This window comes from Neovison vison, chromosome 5 (genome assembly GCF_020171115.1).
Source record: "Neovison vison isolate M4711 chromosome 5, ASM_NN_V1, whole genome shotgun sequence".
NCBI classification, from domain to species: Eukaryota; Metazoa; Chordata; class Mammalia; order Carnivora; family Mustelidae; genus Neogale; species Neogale vison.
The window spans coordinates 111,000,619-111,028,517 of NC_058095.1; the positions used below are offsets into that span (position 1 = coordinate 111,000,619).

A 27,899-nucleotide genomic window follows, 5' to 3' on the forward strand; every position below is an offset into this window, starting at 1 on the left:
AATCTGGGTCTTAAACAAGAGAAAGCCTTACATCAGGGAAAAAAATAACAGACAAGATATTTTCTCCTCTCTTTTGAGCTTTTCAGTTTCTTTCATACCAACATTCTCCCCAGAGATGTCAATGTGCCAGGATTACCAACCAACATGGCACTGAAGTCCTGAGCTGAATTTTCCAGGTTGTACTGAGTTCAACTAGAGCCTCACAGGCAAGCTTCTTGGCAGAGGAAAAACGCTACTGGGAGAAGATCTGGGTTCTGTTCCTGGCCATTTAATAGCCAAAATACAACTCTCAAGAAAGAAATTGCTGTACACCTAATAATGTGTTTTCTTGAAAGAAATGTTGTGCCCCAGTGGTCAGCAAATTTTCTGTAAAAGGCCAGAGAGGACATTTTAAGCTTTGAGGCCATCTATGGGACTTGTAGGCATGCTTGTCTTTGTTTTTTCAGTGACCCTTTAAAGATTATTCCTGACTTGGGGGCCATACAAAATCAGTGGAGAGTTTATCCCCGTTAATTCTAAAAAGACCAAAGTAATATGAAAATTGGAGCTGACAAATGTGATTACAAAGTTTGAAAGTAAAATGTACAATAGCCCCTTCTATTTGCTCTTGTATATGAGTAATAACGTTCTGAAGTATAAACAATTTGGTGTACAATTTCATATTCAGCATTTAAAAATTATACAATTCCAAGAAGAAGATAGGAATCAATACTTACTATATACTCACTTGGGGCTAGGCATCACGTAAGAGACATACACACATGTGTATATGTATGTAAATATGAAATCTCAATCATCGCAACAATTTTGAAAGGTACTTGTTGTTATCCTATTTATCAGATGGCAAATTTGAGGTACAGAAAAAAGTCAGTCAAACTGTTTAACGTGGCATACAGGAATTGTTTCTTCTATCACCAAAAAACTGAAAAAGTGTCGGATATTAAAAGTCAAATACCAGGATTCCAGCCCCAGGCCAAACAGGACACTCCCTATGTGTGCAACCTTAACTATTTAAAAAAAGGGGGGAAGAAGGATAATGTTCCAATCAGTCTACTACAAAACACTCCTGTGAGCATCACCTAAGAGATGCAAAGTTTTTTTTTTATAAACCACAAAATTTTTATACAGAATGAAATAATCATTTTTGTTATAGGAGACAATTACTTTTCCCTATGCATTTCATATGTTACCTAAGTCTGTAAGTTAAACAGCAATTTTGGACAACTCTTTAGTGAATTAACAAACACCAATTGAAATATTCAGACAAGACAGGCTTGAACAATCACACATTATCACCTTGGAGGAGAATCATCCTGCTTTTTAAATCCAGGAGGAAGAGCTGGTCCAAAAAACCCTTCATCATCATCGTCGTCGTCATCTTGATTTCTCCTCTGTTTTCTAAAAATACAGTAGCGCAACTTTATGCAAATTTTTTTTCACAGAGAAGTTTTGAGTTTTAAAGGAAGCATTAACTCCCAACTAGTTGTATGAATGCTGACAATAAATACTAACAATAAATTAATCTCGCCCAATAACAGCAAATGGATACCACAGTAGATCTTACACTAACCTTTTCTTGGAATTTATTTTTGTCTAGAATAGAGATTGGTTAATTCTCTCTGGTGGGAATACTTTATCAGTTTTCTATATTTTATACAGTGTTAATTAAAGATTCCACTTGCTGAGGTTTTGAACAATCTACATGCTGAAAATTTTGGAGCAAAAAGTTCATGATTCTCCATTTTAATCTCATTCAGGAAGGGTTTTAACTTGCTATTTCTGTCTATAATCTTTAAAATGCATTAAAAAAAACCTTGCAACCCAATACTAAACAAAGATTCCACTTCTTATTTACATGGATCTATGGTAAGTAAGATTGTTAGAGGGAAGTCATTCATTTACTTAAGCAAAAACCATCCACTGCAGAAAAATTTTTTAAAAGAAATGCTATGGCTTATTTAGAATATTTAGTCACTGCAGCAATACTTTTAGGAAAAATCCTTTCAATAAGAATTTAATCAAAATCCTAGGTATCTCCACAGCTATCTGCTACTAGAATAAATTTCTTTCTCCACAGCATAGTTCATGAGGCAATGCTGTGTGAAAGGATTTCTTCTTCGACAAATACAGATATGTTGTTCTCTGACTAGATATCTGTTTCAGCCAATACATGCTGGATTTGAAGCCTGGTTTATCATTTAATTTAAGTGACCAACCTTGCCACTGGACCACTGTCATCGTCTTCAGATTCTTGATTTTCTTCATATAATGAACTACTGTCCTCATCACTGTCTGAGGACTCCGAGCTACTGCTTTTATAATTAGGGGGCAGAGCTGGTCCTGCAACTGAAGAAAATTTCTTGTGTTAAGTCCTAAGTAGCCAAAACTGTTTCAATGAACCCCCTAGCTGACATCTTACATCTTCTCTTCTGAAATTCACAGCACTTGTGGGCTATTACTTATTATGAACTTTAATCTCATTTGTCCCTGTTTTGTATGTTGTGGTTTTGTCTCTCCAACTACAGAAAGGCAGCAATCATGGTTTACGTAGTATGAGATTCACGAAAAAATTAATACCCAAACTGTAACTGTAACAATGGCATATAACTTCCCTGACATCTTACAATTTTTGCACTGGTTCCAATTTTGGTTGGTGCAACTGCCAAGATAGTTTCACGAGTTTTTGCTCCTACAGACAGCCTTTGATAGGCAATATTTACGTCACAGGCTAACCAAGCAACAAATTTGCCATTCCATACTCTAATACATCAATAATCAAGACTATCCATTCTGGTTTCTGATTTAGAACCACCACTTTTAAAAAGTATCTTTACTGGCATCATCATACTTCCCAGTTTTTTTTTTTTAAGATTTTGTTTATTTATTTGAGAGAGAGAGAGAGCACAAGCAGCGGCATAGGGAGAGGGAGAAGGAGAAGCAGACTCCCCTGCTGAACATAGAGCACAACTCGGGGCTTGATCCTAGAACCCCGGGATCATGATCTGAGCTGAAGGCAGATGCCCAACTGACTGAGCCACCCAGTCACCCCTGTTTTGTTTTTGAGATGATTTTTCAAGCTGAAACAAAAATTAGTGTCACTTTAAACTTTACTGCTTACTAGTAAAGACACAGAGAATGAGGCTACACCAGGATGTCAATGCTGGGGATGGGGGTTGGGGATTTTCTGGACCCACTCACCACAATGACTTGCTCTCACTCTACGACTTAACAAAATTACAAATTACTGTATAATGCCATTGCATGATGTCACGTCATACCTGTCTACATTGAACCTAAGCAGTGATGCTAAAACTCTGCTGCCATAGTTCCCAAACCTGGATGCTTATCACAACTGCCAAAAAAATCATATATATAATATATGATTTTTTGGTTTGTGGATATATATATATATAATATCTATCTATATATCTCTCTCTCTATATATAATATCTATCTATCTATCTACATATGTATATTTATGCATGCATGCCCCAAGCCAGAGTATCTTTTAAAAAAGATTCCTGGGCCCTTTCCACAGAGATTCTGATTCAGCTGGCCTGGAGTAGGGCCTGAAAATAAGATTTTCCAAAGAACTTTCCTGGCATGCTATTCATTCAATATTAATAATAGCAAAAAGTTGAAAATAATAAAGAGAAAAAATATGTCTTGAGTTCTGATATGCGATGCACTTTTTAAAAAAGTAATCTCTACACCCACAACCCTGGGATCAAGAGTCATATGCTCCACTGACTGAGCCAGCCAAGAGCCCCTTCTATGCCCTATTTTCAGAAATTCACATGCAAGGGGCACTTGGGTGGCTCAGTTGCTTAAGTGTCTGATTCTTGATCTCGGCTCAGGTCTTGAGGTCAGGGTTGTGAGTTAGAGTCCTGCATTGGGCTCCATGCTGGGCATGGAGCCTACTTAAAAAAAAAAAAAAGATTCACATGCATTACCATTAACTTATTTAATTCTAACAACAACCCTATTAGGAAGTATTATTATTTCTACCTTTCAGATAAGGAAACTGAGGCAGAAAGCAACTTGCCCAACTTCACACAATTAAGTACAGGAGTTGGGATATGGACCCAGGAGTCTGATTTCAGAGCCTATACCCTTAATCACTATACTAGGCAACATTCAAGGAAGAGTCAACATCCATCCATCCAACAAATACTAAGTAAATATTCCTACAAAAACAATATAGAAAGGAAACAAATATAAAGAGTGACTGTAAATATGTGGGAAAGGAATTTTAAAGACAGAGGTCAGGGAAGGCCTTTCAGAGAAAACATCTGAATGGAAACTTAAATGATGAGATGACAGTGGCCACCCAACCATCTGAGGAAAGAACAGTCTAGACAGAGAAAGAGCCACTGCAAAAATTCCATCATGGAACTAAGCTTGATATGCCTGAAGGACAAGCCAAGTCAGCAAAATGACAAGATAAGGCTGGGATAAAGGGGCCAGACTGTATGCTCTGGAGTCAGACTCTTTGACTTTGCATTCCAGCTTAGCTGCTAACTAGCTATGTGATTTGGAAGTTATTTATGCATTAAAGATTTATTTATTTATTTGAGAGAGAGAGCATGAGCAAGTGGGGGGAGGGGTGAGGGAGAATCTCAGGCAGACAGTCCCTGCCCCACATTGAGTGGCAGTCCACTGCGGGACTTGATCTTACCACCCTGAGATCAGGACCTGGGCTGAAACCAAGAGCTGGTCACAGCCTGCTGGGGCCACTGGGGTGCCCTTGGATGTTATTTAACTAACCTGTGTTATACTCTTGATCTGTAAAATGAGGTTAATAATATTTCCAATCTCAAAAGGCTATTGTGAAGATTACGTCAATTAACACATGCAACGCATCTTACACAGTAGCTGGCATCCACTAAGCACTCAATAGATACTAATATGAGATGTGGTAAGGAGTTTGGGTTTTAATGATAGGCAGTCACTGAGAGGTTTTAAGTCTGGAGAGACATAATCTGAATCACATTTTTTTTTTAATACCTGTTTGCTTATGGACAATAGACTGGGGGATTGGGAGTAAGGGAGAGGAGTTAGAAAGCTGGCAAGAAAGAATTTGATTTGCAACATAATTTGAAGGAAGGGCAAAGAGGACTTGCTAATGGTCTGGGTGGGAGAAGTGAAACCCCCCCCCCAAAGGACTTGAGGCCTTTTGGCTGGAACCGCCATCTTCCAGTAATTCACCAAAATGACCAACACAAAGGGAAAGAGGAGAGGTACCCATTATATGTTCTCTAGGCCTTTTAGAAAACATGGAGTTGTTCCTTTGGCCACATACATGCGAATCTACAAGAAAGGTGATATTATGGACATCAAGGGATGGGCACTGTTCAAAAGGGAATGCCCCAAAAAAGTTACCATGGCAAAACGGAAGAGTCTACAATGTTACTCAGCATGCTGCTGGCATTGTTCTAAACAAACAAGTTAAGGGCAAGATTCCTGCCAAGAGAATTAATGTACACATTAAGCATATTAAACATTCAAAGAGCCGAGGTAGCTTCCTGAAGCGTGTGAAGGAAAATGATCAGAAAAAGGAGGAAGCCAAAGAGAAAGATACTTGGGTACAACTGAAGCATCAGCCTGCTCCACCCAGAGAAGCACACTTTGGAAGAACCAATGGAAACGAGCCCGGACTGCTGGAACCCATTCCCTATGAATTCATGGCATGACAAATGTAAAGAAAATAAAAGACCTCAAGACTGTGGGGGGGGAATAATAAAAGGACTTGAGGTTGAGTCTTAGGTTTCTGGCCTGAGTGGCCAGCCAGGAGGATGGTAACGCTATTTGCTAATATGGGGAAGACTAAGAGGAAGGCAAGTTTGGGGTAAGTGTCAAGAATTTGTTTTCCACATCTTTTTTTAAAAAGCTTTTTAAAAAAAAGTTTATTTAAGTAATCTCTTTACTCAACAGGGGATTTGAACTCATGACCCTGAGATCAAGATTCACAAGCTCTTCTGACTTAGCCAGCGAGGTGCCCCCAAGAGTTTGCTTTTCACATTTTAAGTTTAACATGACCACTAAACATGTCAGTGGCACTACCAGTGGTATCTGGGTTTACTGGTATTAAGCTGAGGGAAAAAGGGCCAGTTTTGGAACATTTGGTCTATTTCTGAACATTTTTTTCCTATCCCCTCTTCATGTATTTCTATGGAAGAAATACTCAAGGGGTTGCCTAGGTGGCTCAGTGGGCTAAAGCCTCTGCCTTCGGCTCAGGTCATGATCCCAGAGTCCTGGGATCGAGCCCCGCATCAGGCTCTCTGTGTGGCAGGGAACCTGCTTCGTCCTCTCTCTCTGTCTGCCTCTCTGCCAACTTGTGATCTTTGTCTGTCAAATAAATAAATAAAATCTTTTTTTTTAAATACTCAATACATAATAAGTTGACTTAAAAATCCAAACTTTTGTTTTTAAAAATCTGATGCATTTTTTTCAATATTCTTCTGTATGTCATTAAATAAAGGTAGGAATTTTACCACATGCTACACTAGTAATTCAGCATGCCTAGAAAAGGACAATCAAGCAGCAAAAGAGGAAAACATTAAGAATTAAGGGACAGGAACCATATCTCCAACTCTTTTTTTTTTTTTAAGATTTTTAATTTTTTTGACAGAGAGAGACACACTGAGAGAGGGAACACAAGCAGTGGGAGAAGTAGAGGGAGAAGGAGGCCTCCAGACGAGCACAGGGCCTGACGCGGGGCTCGATCCCAGGACCCGGGATCACGACCTGAGCTGAAGGCAGATGCCCAATGAGCACCCAGGCGTCCCTCTCCAACTCTTGTTTAAGACTGACTGCATAGTTAGTAGGTAAGTGTTCCCCAACTATACATGGAGACTGTATCTGACTTGCAACCTTAATGATTAATGTCTTTAATAATTTCTAATTATCTTTTATGTATATCAATTCCTAGGGAAAACACTTTTTAGACTATAGTAAGAAGGGGAAGATACCACCTTCTATCAATAACCCTTTCTTCAAAATTCTAGAGGTCACAGCTGCACCATGAAATGACTATGAAAATTTCCCTTTCATAGAGATTGGCTCTTCTATCTTCCTCTTCATTCTATATATTAAAGATTTTTTTCCTCTCTCTCTCTATTTTTTCTCTTTTGCTTCCATCTTTTCTTATATGAGAGTGTTACCAATGTAATTTGTCAACTTGACACTAACTGGGTAATTTTGGATTGGTTTGGATTAAGGAAAGATTTTATGGGGAGCCTCGCTCAGTCCGTAGAGCACGTGTCTCTTGATCTTAGGGTTGCAGGTTCAAGCCTCATGTTGTGTGTAGAGATTATTAAAAAATAAAATCTTAACGGGCACCTGGGTAGCTCAGTCAGTTGGGCGTCTGCCTTCGGCTTGGGTCATGATCCCAGGGTCCTGGGATCAAGTCCCCTGTCAGGCTCTCTGCTCAGCAGGGAGCCTGCTTCTCCCTCTCCTCCCCACCTGTGCTCTTTCTGGCTATCTCTGTCTCTCTCTCTCTCTCTCTCTCAATAAATAAATAAGATCTTTAAAGAAAAAAATCTTAAGAAAAAAGATTTTACTATTCTTTTATACAGTTCGAATGGTTAAAAGACAAAATGGTCTAAATATGTGCTGTCCTTGGTTTTATAACTAACAGATAAATTTGCCTTAAATTTTTAAAGAAACAAGTGTGGTATATAAAAAAGAGCATAGTTAAATAGATGAAGATAAAACTCATCTGAGAAGGATGCAAAGCCTTATTTTTGAAAAATGATCACAGGAAAAATACTGTAAAAGAGTGAGATTCTACTTGGGTTGTATCAAAGGAAATACCTATTATATAATGAAGGAATAGAATATTAAGAGACAGTGACCTAAAAAGGAAAAAGAATACTGAAAATGTAAGTTGGTATAAGCTACACTATAAACTTTCTAATAAAATTAAGGACACACCTGGCTTCACTCTTTCATAGGTATCCTTCTTTAGGATTTGTCTCGAATTTGTCTCAAAATTATTTTAGGCACTTGTAATGAACTAGTTCATCTCTGTCCTAAAACAGTAATGCTATATTAGAATTATTAAAGTAGCTCTCTCATTGCAATGGTAATTTTACAAGCAGATAATTAATTCCATGAGAATAGGGGTTATGTTTCATTACTTTTCTCTTGTAACATCTGTAACGCAAAACTATGCACAGAAAAAAATATATTCAGTATAGTAAATAAAACCTCATTACGGGGCACATGGATGGCTCAGTTGGTTAAACATTCAACTCTTGATTTCTGCTTGGGTCATGATTGTAGGGTCATGAGAATGAGTCCTGCATCGGGCCCACACTGGGCTTGGAGCCTGCTTGGGATTCTCTCTCTGTCCCCTTCTGCTCCCTGCCCCAACCAAATCCTCATGTACACACATGCTCTCTTTCTCTTAAAGAAACAACCTTCATTACAGATTAGCAATGGATTCTGATGACAGGAAACACTAACTCAGAACCCCAATTAAACGAAATGTTATTCCCACCAAAAGTAATCCCATTCTTCTCATTAGTAGGCTTATACACTACAATAAAATTGTACTCCTTTATGTTTTGGATTTCAACAAAAATTATGAAAATTTGTTTTCTCTCTTATTGTATACATACTTTAACACTAATCTTGATTTTTACCTGCAAAGTCTAAAATGTTTACTATCTGGTCCTTTATAGGAAAAAAGACTGCTGATCCTGGGGGCGTCTGGGTGGCTTGGTCTGTAGAGTGTCTGACTTCAGCTCAGGTCATGATGCCGGGGTTCTGGGATGGAGCCCCTTTGCCTGGCTCCCTGCTCATCAGAAAGCCTGCTTTTCCCTCTCCCTCTGCCTGTTGCTCTGCCTACTTATGGTCTCTCTATCAAATAAAGAAATAAAATCTTAAAAAAAAAAGATTGCTGAACTTGTGACAAGATTGAGCCTGCTTAAAAATGGTTAGCATGGGATATGTTATGTGTATTTTATCAGAATAAAAAAGTAACTAGATGCATATATATGGTCACATGATATATAAAGAAGGTGACATTACAGTATCATGAAGAAGGGAGGTTGATGGACCAATTGGATATCTGTGAGGAAAAATGTAAATCTTCACCCCTATCTCACACCATACAGAAATATCAATTCCAGATGAACTGCAAATATAAATGTGAAAGCTAAAACAATAATGCTTGTAGGATAAAATGAAGAACAACTCTGTAACCTTAGAGGAGGCAAGGACTACTTAAATAGGGTACAAAAAGCTCGAACCATAAAAGAAAAAAAAACCCCAAAATCAGAATATGTTAAAATTAAAAACTTCTGTTCAACAAAACATACTAATGAGAAGCCAGAGAATTAGAGAAGATAACTGCAACACACATAACTGAAAAATGATTTGTTAAGACTATATAAAAAACTCAATAGGTCAGTAAAGGCGGACAAATCAGTGGAAAAATGAACAAGAGACTAACACACATCAGCGTTTCCAAAAAACAAAACAAAACAAAAAACCAACAACAAACAAATGAAAAGGTAGTGGACTTCAATTTGTTATCATAGACCTGCAAATTAAACTACCTTGAGACACTGCTACAAACCATCAGATTAAAAAGACAGAGACAATTAAGTGAGAATATGGAATCATTAGAATTCTCACCCAGGCTGGTGGGAGTGGAAACTATTTGGCAAGCTGAACCGATGCATGCCCAATGATCCAAAAAGTTCCAAAGGAATGAAACATGTGTTCACTAAAAGACATGTACTATAACGCACAACAGGGCGCTGTTAACTGCCAAAAGAGGGAAACTACTCAAATGTCCATCAGGAGTAAAATGGGTAGGATATTGCAGAACATTCACATAATAGACTGCTAGACAGCAGTGACAATAACCAATCTGCGGTAACACCCACAATAGTTCATCAACATGATGAATCTCACAAAATAATGTTATGCCAAAATATGAAGCCAGTTACAAAAGAGTTCATATTGTATTTTTCCATTTACATAAAGCACACAAAACCAATCTATGGTAAGTCAAGACAGTCATTCCCCTTTGGTTGAAAGAGGGATGGGGAGGCAGATAGTACCTGGAAGAAGGCAACAAAGGAACTTCTATGGTGTAATCAAGTGTATTTCAAGGATATTGGTACTGATAAACTTAAGAAACCAGACAAAAGAATAATGAGATAAGAAATATCTCAAGATGGGGTACGTGGGTGGCTCAGTGGGTTAGGCCTCTGCCTTCGGCTCAGGTCATGATCTCGGGGTCCTGGGATCAAGCCCCCATCGGGCTCTCTGTTTGGCGGGGAGCCTACTTCCCCCTCTCTCTCTGCCTGCCTCTCTGCCTACTTGTGATCTCTCTCTGTGTCAAATAAATCTTTTGGTTTTTTTTTTTTCAAAGATTTTATTTATTTATTTGACAGACAGAGATTACCAGGACGCTGGGATCATGACCCGAGCCGAAGGCAGAGGCTTTAACCCACTGAGCCACCCAGGTGCCCCGTCAAATAAATCTTTGAAAAAAAATATCTCAAGATTTTTTGGCCAACAGTTATAGCATCAGTCATCCAGGAGGTTATGAAGGGAACAGAATTATAGTAGGGGGGATTTTAGGTGTTAAAAAGAACATGCTGTGCATAAGAGATTGTGCTTGGTGAGCAAGTGGCCATCAAATATCTACCGAGGATCTTTTATGTGCCAGGCAGGGTAAAACTTGGTCAAGATAGAGGGGAGTACATACACACACAGTGTTAAGTGCTGAGGGTGGGGGTGAGAAGAGAAGGAATACACAAAAGAAACAAACACAAGAGAGTAGACAGAGAAAGGAGTACCTGCAATAAATGCTGCAGAATGATGGAAGTCAATCATTATTAAAGTATCTATTTGGGAGATTAGTGGTTATTTAATGCAAATCCTACCTTGGTTTAAGATCAGGGAATATTGTGAACCAAAAACAACATACATGTAGGAACCCAACTAAAAAACCTGGTTAACCCCACTTTTCTTCAACTTTAGTTGAATGGTCCTTCCTTGCTAAAAATAAACATTACTTGTTGGCAGTTTTAAAAGAAGGGAGATCTGGAAGAGACACTCTAGGTGGGAACATGCCTCTACCAATCCCCATATCCCCCCCCCCGCCCCGCCCGGGGTCAAAGAATGAAAATTAGATTAAGAAATTGGGAGGGTTGGGGAGTTTGGGTGCCTTCTGCTGGGGTCATGATCTCAGGGTCCTGGGATCCAGCCCTACATCGAGCTCCCTGCCCAGAGGGGAGTCTGCTTCTCTCTCTCCCTCTGCCTCTCCCCTTGGCTTGTACTCTCTCTCCCTTTCACTCACTCTCTACTCTTTCTCAAATGAATAAAATCGTAAAAAAAAAAAAAAAAAAAAAGAAATGGGTGGGTTGGTTTTCCAGTTTTACTCTTTTCCAACTTTGGTGTCAATCCCAGTCTACAAATTAGAGCAAACATTAAAGGAGATAGAAAGCATTTATTTGTAAGTGCTCACTCTGTTAAACTAGAAGATCATACCGCCATGGTGAGGCAGATACGCCACAGATCATTTGAAAAAGTATATTAAAGGGGCGTCTGGGTGGCTCAGGGGTTAAAGCCTCTGCCTTCAGCTCAGGTCACGATCCCAGGGTCCTAGGATCGAGCCCCGCACCCGGCTCTCTGCTTAGCGGGAAGCCTGCTTCCCTTCCCCTCTCTCTACCTGCCTCTCTGCCTGCTTGTGATTTCTGTCTGTCAAATAAATAAATAGAATCTTCAAAAAAGGTGTATTAAATATGTTATGTAATTAAGTAGAAGAAAACCCGGGGGGAAAGGAAGGCGTGACCATTCCTGGGAGAGTTTGGAAAAGCTTCACTGAAGCCTCACTGACATTTAAGTTGGGCCTTGGAGAATGGAGTAGGAGTATGTCAAGAAGTGGAGTGAGGCCAGAAAGAGCCTAGAGTATTGAGGAACAGCGCAGAAACTCGGGACTGGTTTCAGCACTGGGCCGTGTGTTCCACATACAATGAGAGAAAGAGGAGCTAGGAAGATAGGCTGGAGACTAGGGAGCAGAGCATCTTCTACAAGAGTTAAGGGCATGATACGTCAGAAGACGAAATGGCACAGAGGTTAGGAGCACTGGCTGTGTTCTAAATCGGGCTCCACCGTTTATTCGCTATGCGATCTGTGCAACAGCCTGGGCCTCAGTGTTAGCGTTTGTAACATGGAAATGATAATCTTTGCCTTATACAGTGGCTAGGAGAATGAAATGACTGAATGTGTATCGATCGTTTAGCACAGGGTCCAGCCCATTCACCGCTAAATGAGAATACATCATCATTGTCATCATTATCAGCCCACCCTCTCTCCCCGCTACCGCTAAAGAAGCCAAGTTAGTTCGGTTCGGCCGCGCCCACAGACCACCGCTCCGCCCTCTCAGGCCTTAGACCTCTGTTCAAAGAGTGGGGCCGGGCCAGAGAAGGGGCGGGCGGGCCTGGCGGGTAGCGTCTACGCCGCCGCTTACCAGGGCTGGGGTCTCGGTCCTCGTCCTCGGCTGTCCCGCGGGCCTTGAAGCCGGGCGGCAGCGCCGGCCCGATCAGATCCCTCGCCATCCGCAGTGGCGGACACTGCTCAAGAATACAACTCTAAGCACGCAGAGTCAAATCTACCCAAGAGGCAACCCGGGATCCGTCGGAAATGCAGGACGTTTTCCCGGCGCCTACGGATGACGTAGCAGCCCCTGGTTGGCAGAGTCGCGTAATTCGCGAGAACGGAGGTGACGCCTAAGGCTTGTGCCACATTCGCATGCTGGGTTTCCACCTGGCGGGAGGCATGGCTGAGCCGGCTAGTGATTTCGTGTCTTCTGCAGGGTGGTTGCCAGCATCCGAGCTGACCCCCACTTTGGGGCCTCCGAGCGACACTGCCGCGCAGCGGGACAGCTGGATGCTCTGGGCAATGCTGCCGCCGCCACCACCACCGCCTTCGTCGTCCGCCCCCGTAGCAGGGTCACAGCCTTCCTCAGAGAAGCAGCCCCTTCAGGAAGCCCAGGCTCTCCCCGAGGCGCCTCCTCCCTTCGACGCCCAGATTCTTCCCGGGGCACAGCCTCCCTTCGACGCCCAGTCCCCGCTTGATTCTCAGCCTCATCTCAACGGCCAGCCTTCCTGGAATTTCCAGGCTTCGACATCATGGTATTGGAGACAGTCTCCCGGAGTTTTTCCTGGGCAACGCAACGCTCCAGGTAGGCTCTTACTCCTCTCCTTACCACCCCTTTATTTTTCTTCTCCCCTTCTTCCCTCTCTCACTTTCCCCTTTTTCCTCTCTCTACTTCTGATTCTGCCCTGCACTCTTGGAGGCTGTTCATTCATGTCTCATAATTTGTCCGACAGTAATGTTTTCCCCCGCCTATTCAGTCAGTTTGACAGTTATTTATTGAATTCCAATTATGTACCAGGAACTGGGAACATAGCAGTGAAGGAAACATATAAACATCTCTATCTTTATGGAGCTTAACATTTCCTGGTGGCAGAAGACAGAATAAAGCAGTGTGCATTAGAAGGCAATGAGTGCTACGAAGAGAGACCCAGCAAAGAAGAAGAATGATAGGTAGGGCAGTTTTAAATGTTAGTGTCAGTCATAAAGGAGGTGACATTCGAGCAAAGGGAGGTGAGCGATCAGAGCTGTGGATAATCTGGGGGAATAGGGATGTAAGCAGAATGAACTGCAAGTGCAAAGATCTTGAGGCAGGAGCTGTAGATTGGAGCCGAAGCCCATGTTGCTAGAGAGGAAAGAGCCCCTAGATTGAGGAAGAGGGCAGACTGCTAGGGCCTTGTAGATGTTGGGACTTTGACTTTTTACTCCTGTGATAGGGGTGGTTTAAGGGCCTGACACGATTTGATTTATATTTTAGAAGGATTAATGGGCCACTGATGGGAATTAAAGAGAAACAAATTAAGAAGCTTTTGCACTTATGCAAGTGAAAGATATTGGCGACTTGGACCAGGGTGGAGCGCAGGAGATGATGAAAAGTGTTAGATTCTAGATCTAATTTGAAGGTAGGGTAGGGCCAACACGATCTGCTGAAGGATCAGATACAAGGTGTGAGGTAAAGATAAGAAAAGAATAAAGTTTTTTGCCAAACAAGCAGAAGAATGGGGGTGGAACAGATTTGGAAGGAAGACCAGGAGTTGAGTTTGGAGTATGTTTGTGTCAAATAGAGATATTGAATAGGCTGTTAGTTTGTACTTTCCAGGGGGAGATTTGTAAATTTTTTTTTTTAAGATTTTATTTATTTGACAGAGAGAGAAATCACAAGTAGGCAGAGAGGCAGGCAGAGAGAGAGGAGGAAGCAGGCTCCCCGCGGAGCAGAGAGCCGGACGCAGGGCTCGATCCCAGGACCCTGGGATCACGACCTGAACCGAAGGCAGAGGCTTTAACCCACTGAGCCCCCCAGGCGCGCCCCAGGGGGAGATTTGCAGCTGGAGCTGTGAATTTGGGTATCAGCATATAGATCGTATTTAAAGCCATGAGTTTGTTCACTTAAAACACTTCTCCAACTCTGCCTGAGATTTAATTTACATTAACTTGAATCCAGATCAGTGTTTGAGTTCTAGCCAAGTGCTGGGAATAGGAATGTGCCTAAGACAGTTGTAAATCAGATGAGATGAGCTCATAAATATAAATCAACACAGCATGACTGGTGATGGAGGCATATGAAAGGTGGTTTCAGAGTGAGAGGAAGTTGGGAAGCTTTTGGAGGAAGTGTCTTGAGAGATGTGTGAGTACAAGGTGAGTTCTGAGAATTGTGCTGTTCTGGTGTGACTGAAGTAAAGTAAATGGAGGGTATGGAGTGAAGAGTAGGTTGAGGAAATAAACCGAGATCTCATTAGAGGACTCTGGGAAGCCATTTATAGATTGTCCAGCAGGATTGTGACCAGTGGAGGATTATTTTGTGATGTCAGTATGCAGGGTCTGTTGGAAAAGAGGGGTTAGGAACTGGAAGACAGTGGGGTAGGCTGTCAGAGTAATTGAGGTGAAAGATAAGGGTTTCAGAGTTGACTCATGGCAATAAGACAGGAAAGAATTTGAGAGAAAGTATATTTCACAAGGCTCTGTGTCCCCTGGTGTAAAATTGATGCTGAAAGCACTATATTGGGATTTTATTGTTTACATTTCTAGTGTTTGAAATAACTACAAGGAATTTCTTCAGGTTAGGGTGGCCACTCCTTTCTTTACTTTGACACCTAAAGTATGTTTGGATTTGTAATCTTACCAATTATGTATTCATCTGAAAAACATTTATTTGGTAGATTGTTCCTAATCTTTGTTAATATGTTTGAACTATTATTCTTCTTAGAAGAGGTAGTTTTTGCTCAAGTATTTGTGACATTTTAGGGCAAATAAAAATTTAAAAATTGTGTCGTTGCAAATACTTACAGATTTCTTTTTGTTTTTTAGTTAAACATCCTTATTTTCCACGAAAATATGATCCAAAGTTCACTGATGTCAACTACCCTCCCAGTAGAAAACAGAAAAAAAAGGTATTTTTAAAGATATTCTTGAATGTGACGCTTGGGTCCCTATGTCACTGTTTCATGCCTTATATTTCTGTCATAACGGTCTCAATGTTTTGCATCCATTTTTGACACAGGCCTGGCTAAAATAGGATCTTTTTTTTTTTTTTTTTAAGATTTTTATTTATTTATTTGATAGACAGAGAGAGATCACAAGTAGGCAGAGAGGCAGGCAGAGAGAGAGGGGGAAGCAGGCTCCCTGCTAAGCAGAGAGCCCGATGTGGGGCTCGATCCCAGGACCCTGAGATCATGACCCGAGCTGAAGGCAGAGGCTTAAACCACTGAGCCACCCAGGCGCCCCTAAAATAGGATCTTAACTTTAAGGAAAAACTTTAAGCAAAATCTTTCTGAGAAATAAATGGAGAAATTGTAGAAAAAACATTCAATCCAGTTCTATATATTTTCATGAATAAATATAATTGAGAATTATATTACTAGTAAGTGTAGATGTTATTAAACCTTGCTGAGCTAAAAAAAATATGTGTGTGTATACATATAAATGCACACATATGTATATTAGCAAATTGGGATGGGAAGGATGGAATTTAGGGAGAAAGAATGGAAATCCAAACTTTTCTCTTATAAAATTGAAAGCATGGAGTTAAGAACAAATTACAATGACATAAACCTTTTGTTTTTTATGATCTTTTTCTTTATAACACAGATCTTTTAGGAACAAATATTTCTGTGTTTAAAAAAAGCATTTGCAGGGCTTCTGGGTGGCTCAGTTGGTTGAGTGTCTGCCTTTGGCTCAGGTCATGATCACAAGGTTCTGGGATCAAGCCCTGCATTGGGCTCCCTATTTGGCAGAAAACCTGCTTCTCCCTCTCCCTCTGCTTGTGTTCCCTATCTCGCTGTGTCTCTCTGTCAAATAAATAATTAAAATCTTTAAAAAAAAAAAAAAAAAAGCATTTGCAGCAGTTTTTCTTGTGTCAAATTCAATTAAAATTAAATTTAATGTTCATAATTTGTTTATCTTCTATACCTGAAGTAATGTCTGAAATTGTTCAGACAAGGTTTTTTGTGCTGTCATTGTTATTTATTATTTGTTTATCTCAATTCATTATAATGCTTCAGTTCTTTTCAGTAGTGGGTATTTACCATTTTTATGAAAAATTATTTTTTTAAAATCAGGATCAACTCTTGGTTATGCTTCAGAGACCAAATCTTAAAATAGGCTTCCTTTATTCCTTTTTTAAAGATTTATTTATTTATTTATATTAGAGAGGGGGAGAGAGAACTTGCACATAGATGTTCACAGAGGGAAGGGGCAGAGGCAAAGAGAATCTCAAGCCGACTTCCCAGTGAGCACTCAACAGACCAGGGCTCAATCTCAAGACCCTGAGATCATGACCTGAGCTGAAATCAGGAGCCCTGGATGCTTAACCAACTGAGCCACCCACGTGTCCCAGGCTTTTTTTATTCTGATGAGGGCTATAAATCTGGTCTGTTTTAAGGTATATAAATGTCAGGGTGCCTTGCTGGCTCAGTTGGTAGAGCATGTGACTCTTGATCTTGGGATTGTAAGTTTGAGCCCCAAGTTGGGTATAGAGATTACTTAAAATCTTAAAAAAAAAAAAGTAATGTCATTATTTTAGAATTAGTTGAATAAAGTCTATAGCATGAAATTAGTATCCTTCTTCATTTTGGCATGGAAAATGTGTAGCTAATACTAAGAATATATTGTGCATGTATAATGTATTTATTAACGTAATCCCACCATTAAATGGGATTTAATGGGAAACCATTAAATGGGAAACCATTTCCTATATAGTCTGTCATGGTGGTTATCTTTTTTTGTTTTATGTTTAAACATAAAAATAGCAAATTTGAAAAAAAAAAAAACTGACCTTTACTCAATAATGCTTTTTTTTGGGGGTTTAAAAAAATATGATATAGTTGTTTTTCCTGTAAATTAGAATGCTGTCTTTACCAGGAATATTGATCATTAGATTATTTTGACATATGCTGTACTATTAATTAGATTACCAATTTGAAATTTATGATTATATTTGCTTTACTTAGATTTAAAATTTCTTTACCATGCCTGGCTTTTCCTAATGTATTTCCAAAAAATAAAATAAAAGAAACAAATACTCCTTCATTAGAAATGTACTAAAAAGTTTCTCCCACATACAGGGGTTATGTGAAAAATCAAAGTACATACCACTGGAAGGATAGTTATGTTTTTATTATGGATTAAACTTTTTTTTATCAAAAGCCTAATGCCTCTGTTTTTGTTTGCAGAAAAGAAAGGAACCAGTTTTTCATTGTTTTTGTGATACCTGTGATCGTGGTTTTAAAAATCAAGAAAAGTATGAAAAACACATGTCCGAACATACGAAAGTAGGTTTTTCTTGGTTTCCCTGAAATTGATAGCAAAGTGGGTATATTTGGTAGAAATTCTGAGCTTTTTTCCATAAAAGTTTATAATTTTCATATAAAAGTTGTTTGATTACTTGACAAATTGAGACTGAGACCCTGGGATTTGCAGTTTGAGGGCAGGGAGCCCACTGCTTCAGGAAGAGACAAGATGGCAGCAAAGAAGGGAGGTCCGACAGCTGTGTGTGTGCATCTTTTCTGCTTTGTAAGGGTGCTGGACCTCACCTACGGTCCCCTTTATCACCTTTGTGTGTTTTTTTCCCCTTAAACACTTCCCTTGACTATTTAATCACACTGTAACTTGCCATGGCGTGTTACTCTCTAAGGATGGTCTGGACCTTATTAAGTACTTTTAAGAAATTTTTAATCATAATGTTCTTAATTTCGAAAGGTTCTTTTCAGTTAATAGGAATGCCCCTTCAACTTTGGGAATTAAGAAAATTTTATAACATTGCTGATGTCATGCATTTACCTAGTAGAGAAGTAAGTGATATATATTATTGTTTTATATGTTTTGAGAATGTCATTCCTTTTTAAATACAATCCTATTTTGAAATGCTGTTTTGCTATGGATGTAAGTATCAGATGATAACGCAATATAGATGGGATAACTATGTAATTCAACCAGATTATGTCTGTATATGTAGTAGTAGGATAAATTTAATATGAAAACATCGAATGGTCTTTTTTTCTAAACTCTTTCAGTGTCCTGAAGTAGATTGTTCTTTTAGTGCACATGAGAAGATTGTCCAGTTCCATTGGAGAAATGTAAGTTCTTGTGTGGTTTTTTTTTTTTTTTTTTTTAAATTCATGCTCTTTTTATTTCACTGATTTGCTGTCCACAGCTCTTCGTTTACATAGCCTAATAATAAGTAACAGTCATGGAGTACTTTGTACTTTGTATTATTCAGTTTTATCCTCATAAACCACTATGTGAAGCAGATAAATATTGGCCAGAGTTAATAGATTAAAAAAAAATAATAATTTGTCCAGGGCCTTAGGAATGATTCTTGCACTTGAGTTTCTTGACCACACATTCTATACTTGTTTTACTACATGGTGCTGCTTCAGATCATTCTATTTATTCATTATTTTTTTAGTTACCTCAGCCAGTTTTGGTTGGTCGGTCGTTCATTTGGGTATTTGATGTCAGTTGAGAAATAATGACATACCTACTTTGTAACCAAAGTTATGTTACTCCTTTTCTCTTTATCAATGGCACTAATCTACACACATAAAAAATTACTCTTTTTCCTTTAAAGGAGTAGTCAGAATAATGGATAGATAACATCTGCTTACTTTTTTTTAAAATTGTCTCTGCTAAGAAATTTAATGTTGAGTACAGAGTCTCCATTATCCCTCATGATATTGGAAATTTAGTCAGAAACATACAACATGAGGGGCCTGGCTGGTTCAGTCAGTATAGCATGTGATTGTTGATCTCAGCGTTGTGAGTTCAAGCCTTGGGGACATGGAGCCTACTTTAAAAAACAAAAAGTTAAAAAACAAAACAAAACAAAAAACAGCCAACACATACAATATGCTTCCTGATGTTCATCAGGCTTTTTCTCCCTAGATGCATGCTCCTGGTATGAAGAAGATCAAGTTAGATACTCCAGAGGAGATTGCAAGATGGAGGGAAGAAAGAAGGAAGTGAGTCAAGAGTTCAGAACTAGTGAACAAGAACTTTCTTGTACTGTGGCAAGGTTGACTACTTCCAAATAATGCCCGTTCTGGCCCTAATGAGTACTTTGAAAAAGGAAATGATGGTGTTTTTTAACATTGCAGATATTCCTCTGAAAATGACTAGTACTAATTTTGCTGTTCTTCAGGGTTGGTATATAGTGAACTTGAGATTGTTACTTGATGTTTTAAAAAGAAGTGTACAGTTTTTACTAGGGCAGTTTTGATTCATTGAATTCCCTTATAATGTTGATACTAGGGAATGGGGGTGTGAGCTATATTATATGAGGTTTGTTACTGAGTAAGTTTTGAGAAGACCTAATAGAACTCTTTGTGAATAACTGGTGTTGTCATGGGACCGTACTCTACTCTTTGAGGGGAGCTACCGCATGCCTCCTATGTTAGATGTTCAGTGCTCAGGTAATCATGAGTGGGTGCTCTTATTCAAAAATATATAATACTTCACTATGTTTTTCTTTTGATTTTTTTTTCTCCCCCAACAAAAACTTGTTGGATGACTGCAGTATGTTTGGTAGAGGAAGTATAGCAATGATACATGTGTTTATCCTTAATTTTTTTTTTTTTTTAAGATTTTATTTATTTATTTGTCAGAGAGAGAGGGAGAGAGAGCGCGAGCACAGGCAGACAGAGGCAGAGGGAGAAGCAGGCTCCCTGCCGAGCAAGGAGCCCGATGTGGGACTCGATCCCAGGACGCTGGGATCATGACCCGAGCCGAAGGCAGCTGCTTAACCAACTGAGCCACCCAGGCGTCCCTATCCTTAATTTAAAAAAGACCAGGAATTCTTTCCTGTGAGTAATGGCTAAGAAAATTCAGCCACGACATGACTTGTGGCTTTATGCTTGTTAGGGAGAAAGTTTAATAGATGTCTAGCTAGATATACTGGTGAAAAATCCCAGTGGAACACTCTTTTACTGTCTTCTCAGAAAGGAATATGACAGCTCACCCTGAAGCTGAAACCAGGCAGAACTATTGAATGGTCAAATGCATTTTTAAGTCAGATGATGGTTTTCTGGAGTTAAAAAATGAGGTACCTGTACCCCTGGGGCTAATAATACATTGTATGTTAATAAAAAAATTTTAAAAAAATGAGAGCCTGAGATGAGAAAGAGGATAGTTATCTTCTGAGGTCAAGAAAGGTATTTAAAACTCTTTGGACCAGCAGGTGAAATTTTTGCTTTGTTCAACTTAATTTTTTAGTTTATTTTTAAATTCAACGTTTTTATTTGTAACAAATAATTTGAGACTGTGTTGGCATTATAGAAAGAGGATGTTAGTAAAATTATTGGTGTTTATTATCACAACAGTTGTCATCCCAGAGTCTGGATATGTGAGTTAGATAAGCTTGATGGGATGCCCAGCAAACAATAACGTATGACTTGGCACGTTTTATTAGTTCATTAATATGTGCTGTGGGTGCAATGTGAAGTTGTGAGTAAACGTACCAATGAGAAACAGCCCAGTGTATCTTAATGCTTTTGTATAGCACTCACTGTCTCACTTGTAAATCTCTTAAAATACATGTTTTTGGTTTTTTTTAATATTTGAGTATAGTCGGTACATAATGTCATATTGGTTTCAGGTATACAGTGTAGTAGTTCAACAAGTCTATAAGATTATGCTGTGCTCACCACAATGTAGCTGCTGTCCGTCTCCACACAGCACTATTATAATGCCATTGACTATATTCCTATGCTGTACTTTTTATCCCAGTGACTTGGTCATTCCATAACTGGAAGCCTATGTCTCCCACTTTCCCTTCACCCATTTTTCCCTTCACCCATCCCTCCACCCACCTCCCCTCTAGCGATCATGAGTTTGTTCTCTGTGTTTATAGGTTTGATTCTGCTTTTTAGTTTTATTTTTCAGATTTCACATTTAAGTGAGGTCACATGATATTTGTCTTTCTCTTTCTGACTTACTTCACTTACCGTAATTCCTTCTAAGTCCATCCATGGTATCTTCAATTTTGTTCTTACACTTGCATATGTAATGTCATGGCAGATGTTACACTGTTAGGTGAAAAAGTTAGTGACTGCCCTTTAAAGCTACAGGGATAATTCTGTGGGAAACCAGCATAAACATTAAGATTTAGAACCGATTGAGAGCAAACAGAATTTAGTCGAGGAGTATATAAATACGCCTGGGTGGCTCAGTTGGTTGAGCAGCTGCCTTCAGCTCGGGTCATGATCCCAGCGTCCTGGGATCGAGTCCCACATCGGGCTCCTTGCTCGCAGAGAGCCTGCTTCTCCCTCTGCCTCTGCCTGCCTCTCTGTCTGCCTGTGCTCGCTCTCTCTCCCTCTCTCTCTCACAAATAAATAAATAAAATCTTTAAAAAAAAATTAAAAAAAAATATCAGTTATGAGTACTGTAAAATGCAGAGATGGATGAGGGTGAGGGGATGATCAGAAGAATTTAATTTTGAAGCAAGTAGAATCTAGCCACTTAGAATTTTAGTCACATCTTTGACTAACACATGAAGGAGTTTAAGCCACCAGGAGTAGAGTATACTGGAATGCCTTTTTCTCTTTACCTCCTAGGCAGAATCTTATCTTGAGAGACCTGTGTCAAATGTCACCTCAAATGTCACTCTCTTCTTAATCTTCATTTTCTTTATCTCGGTGCTGCCAGAGTACTAGTCTCTAATGAGATAAGGAACTTGTATTAGAATGTAAATTGATACATTACTTTTTTTTTTTTTTAAGATTCTATTTATTTATTCGACAGACAGAGATCACAAGTAGGCAGAGAGGCAGGCAGAGAGAGAGGAGGAAACAGGGTCCCCGATGAGAGAAGAGCCTGATGCTGGGCTCCATCCCAGGACCGTGGGATCATGACCTGAGCCGAAGGCAGGGGCTTTAATCCACTGAGCCACCCAGGCACCCCTACTTTTTTTATTGAGAGGAAATCTTGGTGAAGATGTCAGCTGATTTAAATATTTACTTAGTAACATAGTTGGTCTATACTCTGGCTTCAGCGTGTGGATTGGCTGCCAATCCATGGACCACCCTAACCTAAGGCAGTATGGACTACCTCATTTGTGACTATGTAGCTTATGAATACAACCATGGTAGCACCTGTTGCGTAGTATGCTAGTCATCCCTAGTCTTAGACATCTTTGATTCCACTGCACTTTGCACTGTGCCTGGAATTTAGTATGTGGAGAATAAATATTTGTTAATTGAATTTCTGTTAAATGGTACAGGGTAGGAACACCCAGTCTCAGCATGAGGGGAGCTCAGCCAATTGTGTGGTCAAACTTAGAAGCAGTTAGGACCATAACGTGGTTTGACTTAGTGAAGAACTCAATATGCATGGCATATTGAAGCACCTAGCTCCTTGCTCCCTTTAGCTGGCTTCTTTATTGATAGAGTTGTTTCTCCTCACAGCTCCCTAAGTATGTGGTTATTTTGTTGTGTTTTGTTTTTTGCTTTGCTTCTTTGTTTTTATCAATAGGTTATATCTTTTTATTATTTTACACAGAGGAATAATAAAACAAGAATTAACTCCATTTCCTGTTTGATACTTTGTTTTTGAAGATTGAATGCGACCGTGTTGAAGATTGTATCCTGCTAGATGGGATGGAAGTGACCTAACTGCTAAAACACTAGGCTGTTGTTCCCCTTGCTACTTAGCCCTGACTTTGATTAGTTGGGAGTTGGTGCTGCTCAATGGTGCCAGGCCTTTTTATAAATGTCTAATTCTTTTGAGGTGGATGACAATGGCTGCTAGTCAGCATAGATTATAAAGCAGCTAGGAAGTTAACTAAACTCAGTTGTTGAATCTTGCAAGTTTTGAGTTCACTTAAGTGAGTAGGAAAGGTCTGAGATGAGTTGCTAATTTGCCAGCTTTGGTTCTCTTATCTCTGGTGGCTGTATAAATTGAATCATGAACTTTGAGAAAGTTAGACCAATATTAGTGATGTTCACCACTTTCAATGACTGTGTTCTACAGTCCACAAGACTGTTCTACAGTCCTTCCTTCTTTCTCAGCATGTAGTCTGGAGGAGGGCAGTGTTCCTTGGCAAAGGGAGGTTGAACTGAACTCAGATCTAGTTAGGAGAAGATGAGGGGAGGCAAGGGGGCATATCTAGATGGATTGGCATGTTCAAGGAACTTGAGTATAGGTAAGAGATTATAGAAGTTTTTATTTTTTATTTTTTAATTTTTTAAAAATTTTAAAAGATTTTATTTATTTATTTGACAGAGAGAGCTCTCACAAGTAGGCAGAGAGGCAGGTAGAGAGAGAGGAGGAAGCAGGCTTCCCGCCGAGCAGAGAGCCCGACGCGGGGCTCAATCCCAGGACCACCCAGGTGCCCCTGACATGATAGAAGTGTTTTTTTTTTTTTTAAGATTTTATTTATTTATTTGACAAGGAGAGAGAGAGCACAAGTAGACAAAGAAGCAGGCAGAGAGAGGGGTAGGCAGGCTCTCTGCCAAGCAGAGGACCTGAGATCATGACCTGAGCCAAAGGCAGAGGCTTAACCCACTGAGCCATCGAGGCGCCCCCATGATAGAAGTTTTTAAAAGATGGCAGTGATGTGGACAGAAAGAACCAGGTGGATTTAGAATACTTGGGTGGTAAATGGGCACTATTTGGGGATTGGTTGATAAGAGGCAGGAGGAAAGAGGTTTTGAGACTTCTGGATTCCACTCTGAGCCCCTCTGAACAGTGAATTGTGGAATAAGGTTTGGATGTATTGATTTTGGACATTGTTGAGTGTCAGGAGATTCTGAGATATGTATTTGAAGATGTTGTGTAGACATTGGGTCTTGGACCAGACTGGGCTGGAGATACATATTTTTAAATCCTAAAGTTATAAATGTAAAGACATCCCCCCCCCAAGAGAGAGAGGATAGAGTGAAAGGAGAAGACAGCCTCACAGTAAAAACCAGTAAGACTTCCAAGTGAGGGCTGGAGAGGTAGAAGAAAATTAGGACTATGACATATCATGGAAGCCAGTAGAGGGGAGGATTTTGAGAAGGAAGATGTGATTAGTGGTAGCAGTGTAGTTTGCTGTATTAAGAGGAAATAAAACAAGAACAAAAAGTGACTGTTTGATTTTGTGACATATAGGGCCTTCTTGATGTGGATTCAGATGACTGCTCCTTCACCCTTCTTTGAATTTCCTGCCATCTGTCTACACAGCTCTCTGCAGTTCTAACACCCTCCCCAGTGACTTGTAACAAGATGGGTTCCAGCGGGTTGCAGTTGCCTTTGCCACCTGTCGTTGGCATATTAGATGTTCCAACAGAAGCGTGTATACTTAGAATTCCCCTGATTTTTTGAGACTCATAGCTTATAATAGTTCATTAGGGCCTTTTTATATTTGAATTTCTGGTGTCCTTCACCTCCATGCAATTTTAGCTGCTCACTTTCATGATCACAGTCTGGATCTTACATTCTGGATTTTTTTTGCCTTGAAAATCCTAAAGCTGGGCATACTCGTCTTTCTATAAATTTAAAAAAAAATTTTTTTTAAGTAATTGCTACATCGAGTGTGGGGCTTGAACTCAACCTTGATAGAGAGTTGCGTACTCTACTGACTGAGCCAGCCAGGTGCCCTTGGGCATACTCCTCTGTTGCCTTTTGAAAAGGCAAGAATTTTGTTACATATGGCTGAGGTCAACAAAAACATATAGGAGTAGACACTTCCCTTGCCTTTAAGACTCTTACCCTAATACGACATAAAAGATAAATATATGTGAGATGGCCATGAGACCACAAGCAACTGAAGCATTAATTTTAACCTTATAGGGATAATAATGTTTGATCAAGGGATACTTGGAATCTTAGGAAGGCAGGGCTACTAATTTGTTTTGCAAGACTTCTTGTAGGAGGTATAGTACCTGCCCACCCACCCTCTCTGTTTATTTTAAGGTATGTTTTACATACAGTGAAATTCATCCTTTTTAATATATGGTTCTGACAGATGTATATCAACATTTAATCACTGCCACAATCAAGGTATAAGACTGTTCCGCCACAATCAAGGTATAGGACTGTTCCATTAACCCCCACCAGAAATCCTCATGCCCTTTGTGGTCAACTTCTACCCCCCGCTCTAGCCTCTGATAACCAGCAGTCTTTTTCCTGCTCCTATATTCATAACTTTGCAAAACATGATATAAATGGAATCATACAGTATGTGGCTTTTTGAGTCTGACTCTTTGACTTAGCTTTATTGCATTCGAGATTCATTTATGTTACTACATGTAACAGTAGTCAGTTCCTTTCTGTTGCTATTCTGTTCCATAATATGGATGTACCACAGTTTGTTCATTTATTTCCCAATTGAGGGATATTTGGGATGTTACCCGTATTTGGTGAGTATGAGTGAGTGAAGCCTCTATAAACATTGATGTACAGGTTTTGTTTTGTTTATACTTTTTTTTTTTTTGACTTGGGTAAATACCTGGGAATGGGATTATTTTGTCATATAATAATAATAAGTATAGCTTTATAAGAAGCATATGGTTAACTTTATAAGAAGCTACTTTTAGTGGGATGCCTTGGTGGCTCAGTTGGTTAATCATCTGTCTTCAGCTCAGGTCATGATCCTGGACCTGATCCTGGGGTTGAGCCCGTGTCAGGCCACCTGCTCAGCAGGCAGCCTGCTTCTCCCTCTCTCACTCCCCCTGCTTGTGCTCTCTTGCTTGCTCACTCTCTGTCAGATAAATAAATAAAATCTTTTAAAAAGGAACCCTGCTTTTAGGAGGCAAGTTTTAAATCAAGATACGCCTAGTAGGGCTTGGACAGCATTCAGATGAAAGAGGATGGCTAGGACGCAGTGGTGCTTGCATCAGTTAGGATCCTGTTTCAGTAAATGGAACAGCGACCTTACTACCTTAGCTTAGCACAAAGAGGGCTATTTTCCCAGGTAGAAAAAGTCCTGGGCTACTGTTGCTGCTTAGCAGTACCATCAGGCATATTATCTTGCTTATTGTTCCTTAGTAGGTGGCTTTCATCTTCGTGTCCATCAGGAGATTCCTGCCTATCCAAATATTAGACCCTCATTCTAGGCAGGACGATGAGAAAAAGGCAAAATGCACACAAAGCTGAATTTGCCTCTTTTCATTGAGACAACAATAGCTTTGTGTTTTCAATCCAACCAGGAGACTTCCACCTAGATGTCATTGGCTAACAAGTGGGTTGCTTGACCACCTTTAGTGACAACAGAGTTGATTGAACCATCCACAAACAAAATTGTTAAGGAAGAGGGGCAGAACAGGCCTTTAGGACTGTAGCACTGTTAGCAGTGCTTGGTGGCAGAGTTTAAAGCTCATTGTATTTCAAAACTTTTTTTTTTTTTAAAGATTTTATTTATTTATTTGATAGAGATCACAAGTAGATGGAGAGGCAGGCAGAGAGAGAGAGAGAGAGAGAGAGAGAGAGAGATGGAAGCAGGCTCCCTGCTGAGCAGAGAGCCCGATGCGGGACTCGATCCCAGGACCCTGAGATCATGACCTGAGCCGAAGGCAGCCGCTTAGCCCACTGAGCCACCTAGGCGCCCCAAAACTTTTTTTTTTTAAGATTTTTTATTTGTTTATTTGACAGACAGAGATCACAAGTAGGCAGAGAGGCAGGCAGAGAGAGAGGAAGGGAAGCAGGCTCCCTGCCAAGCAGAGAGCCAGATGCAGGCTCGATCCCAGGACCCTGGGATCATGACCTGAGCCGAAGGCAGAGGCCTTAACCCACTGAGCCACCCAGGTGCCCCGTGTATTTCAAAACTTTTAAGTGGTATTTGGAAGCAGGTCTGTCTTGAAAAAGGAATAAACTCGAGTAAGTATTTAATATACTTATTGGCGATGATTTTTATGAAAGATAGGTGAGTGCACAGGGGATAGGCAGTGCAGTTCTGTTTTCTAGAATGTAGACTGAAGATATGCTGTAATAGTGGACAGAAATGTCTCGGAAGAGGAATGGGTAAACCTTTGAAGTGAATAATTGAAACGACAGATTTGTGAAATTTAGAGATGTTTAAAGAGAATAAGGAAATTGGGTGAGGATAACAATTTGGGGTGAAGTTTATTTGTACCTGTGATGTGGCCTTGTTAGTACAGTGTCCTGAAATTATCACTTGCCACTTGCTGATTCATCTGAGGTTTTTCCATATCTTATTTCTGAAGTTCTTTTGCTGTAACGTTCTCATACATTATTTCTATAAATGTACTTTATTAATAAAAAGTATGGGAAACATTTCTCTTTGGCACATTTGATACATTTCTCAAGAATACATTAACATTCTCTCCACTAGCAGTTTTTAAAGAACT

General features: G+C 39.8%; 2 protein-coding genes and 1 pseudogene across 3 annotated transcripts in view; 2 read left to right on the forward strand and 1 right to left on the reverse strand.

Moving 5' to 3' along the window:
* The window catches only part of GPALPP1 (GPALPP motifs containing 1), a 36,058-nt gene extending 23,371 nt beyond the window's left edge, over window positions 1–12,687 (reverse strand). For both annotated transcript variants that reach the window (XM_044249765.1, XM_044249766.1), the window contains exons 1-3: window positions 12,497–12,687; window positions 2,217–2,346; window positions 1,297–1,398 (exon numbers count right to left, since the gene is read on the reverse strand). In XM_044249765.1, the coding sequence (XP_044105700.1) occupies window positions 1,297–1,398; window positions 2,217–2,346; window positions 12,497–12,584 (320 nt within the window). In that variant the 5' untranslated portion in view covers window positions 12,585–12,687. The remainder of the gene's footprint in view (window positions 1–1,296; window positions 1,399–2,216; window positions 2,347–12,496) is intronic.
* LOC122907106 lies at window positions 4,827–5,726 on the forward strand (annotated as a pseudogene).
* Window positions 12,688–12,745: 58 nt separating the features above from the next.
* NUFIP1 (nuclear FMR1 interacting protein 1) overlaps window positions 12,746–27,899 on the forward strand; it is a 45,251-nt gene continuing 30,097 nt past the window's right edge. The window contains exons 1-5 of the mRNA XM_044249767.1: window positions 12,746–13,210; window positions 15,427–15,509; window positions 17,790–17,888; window positions 18,630–18,692; window positions 19,501–19,577. Coding sequence (XP_044105702.1) covers window positions 12,778–13,210; window positions 15,427–15,509; window positions 17,790–17,888; window positions 18,630–18,692; window positions 19,501–19,577 — 755 coding nt within the window. The 5' untranslated portion in view covers window positions 12,746–12,777. The remainder of the gene's footprint in view (window positions 13,211–15,426; window positions 15,510–17,789; window positions 17,889–18,629; window positions 18,693–19,500; window positions 19,578–27,899) is intronic.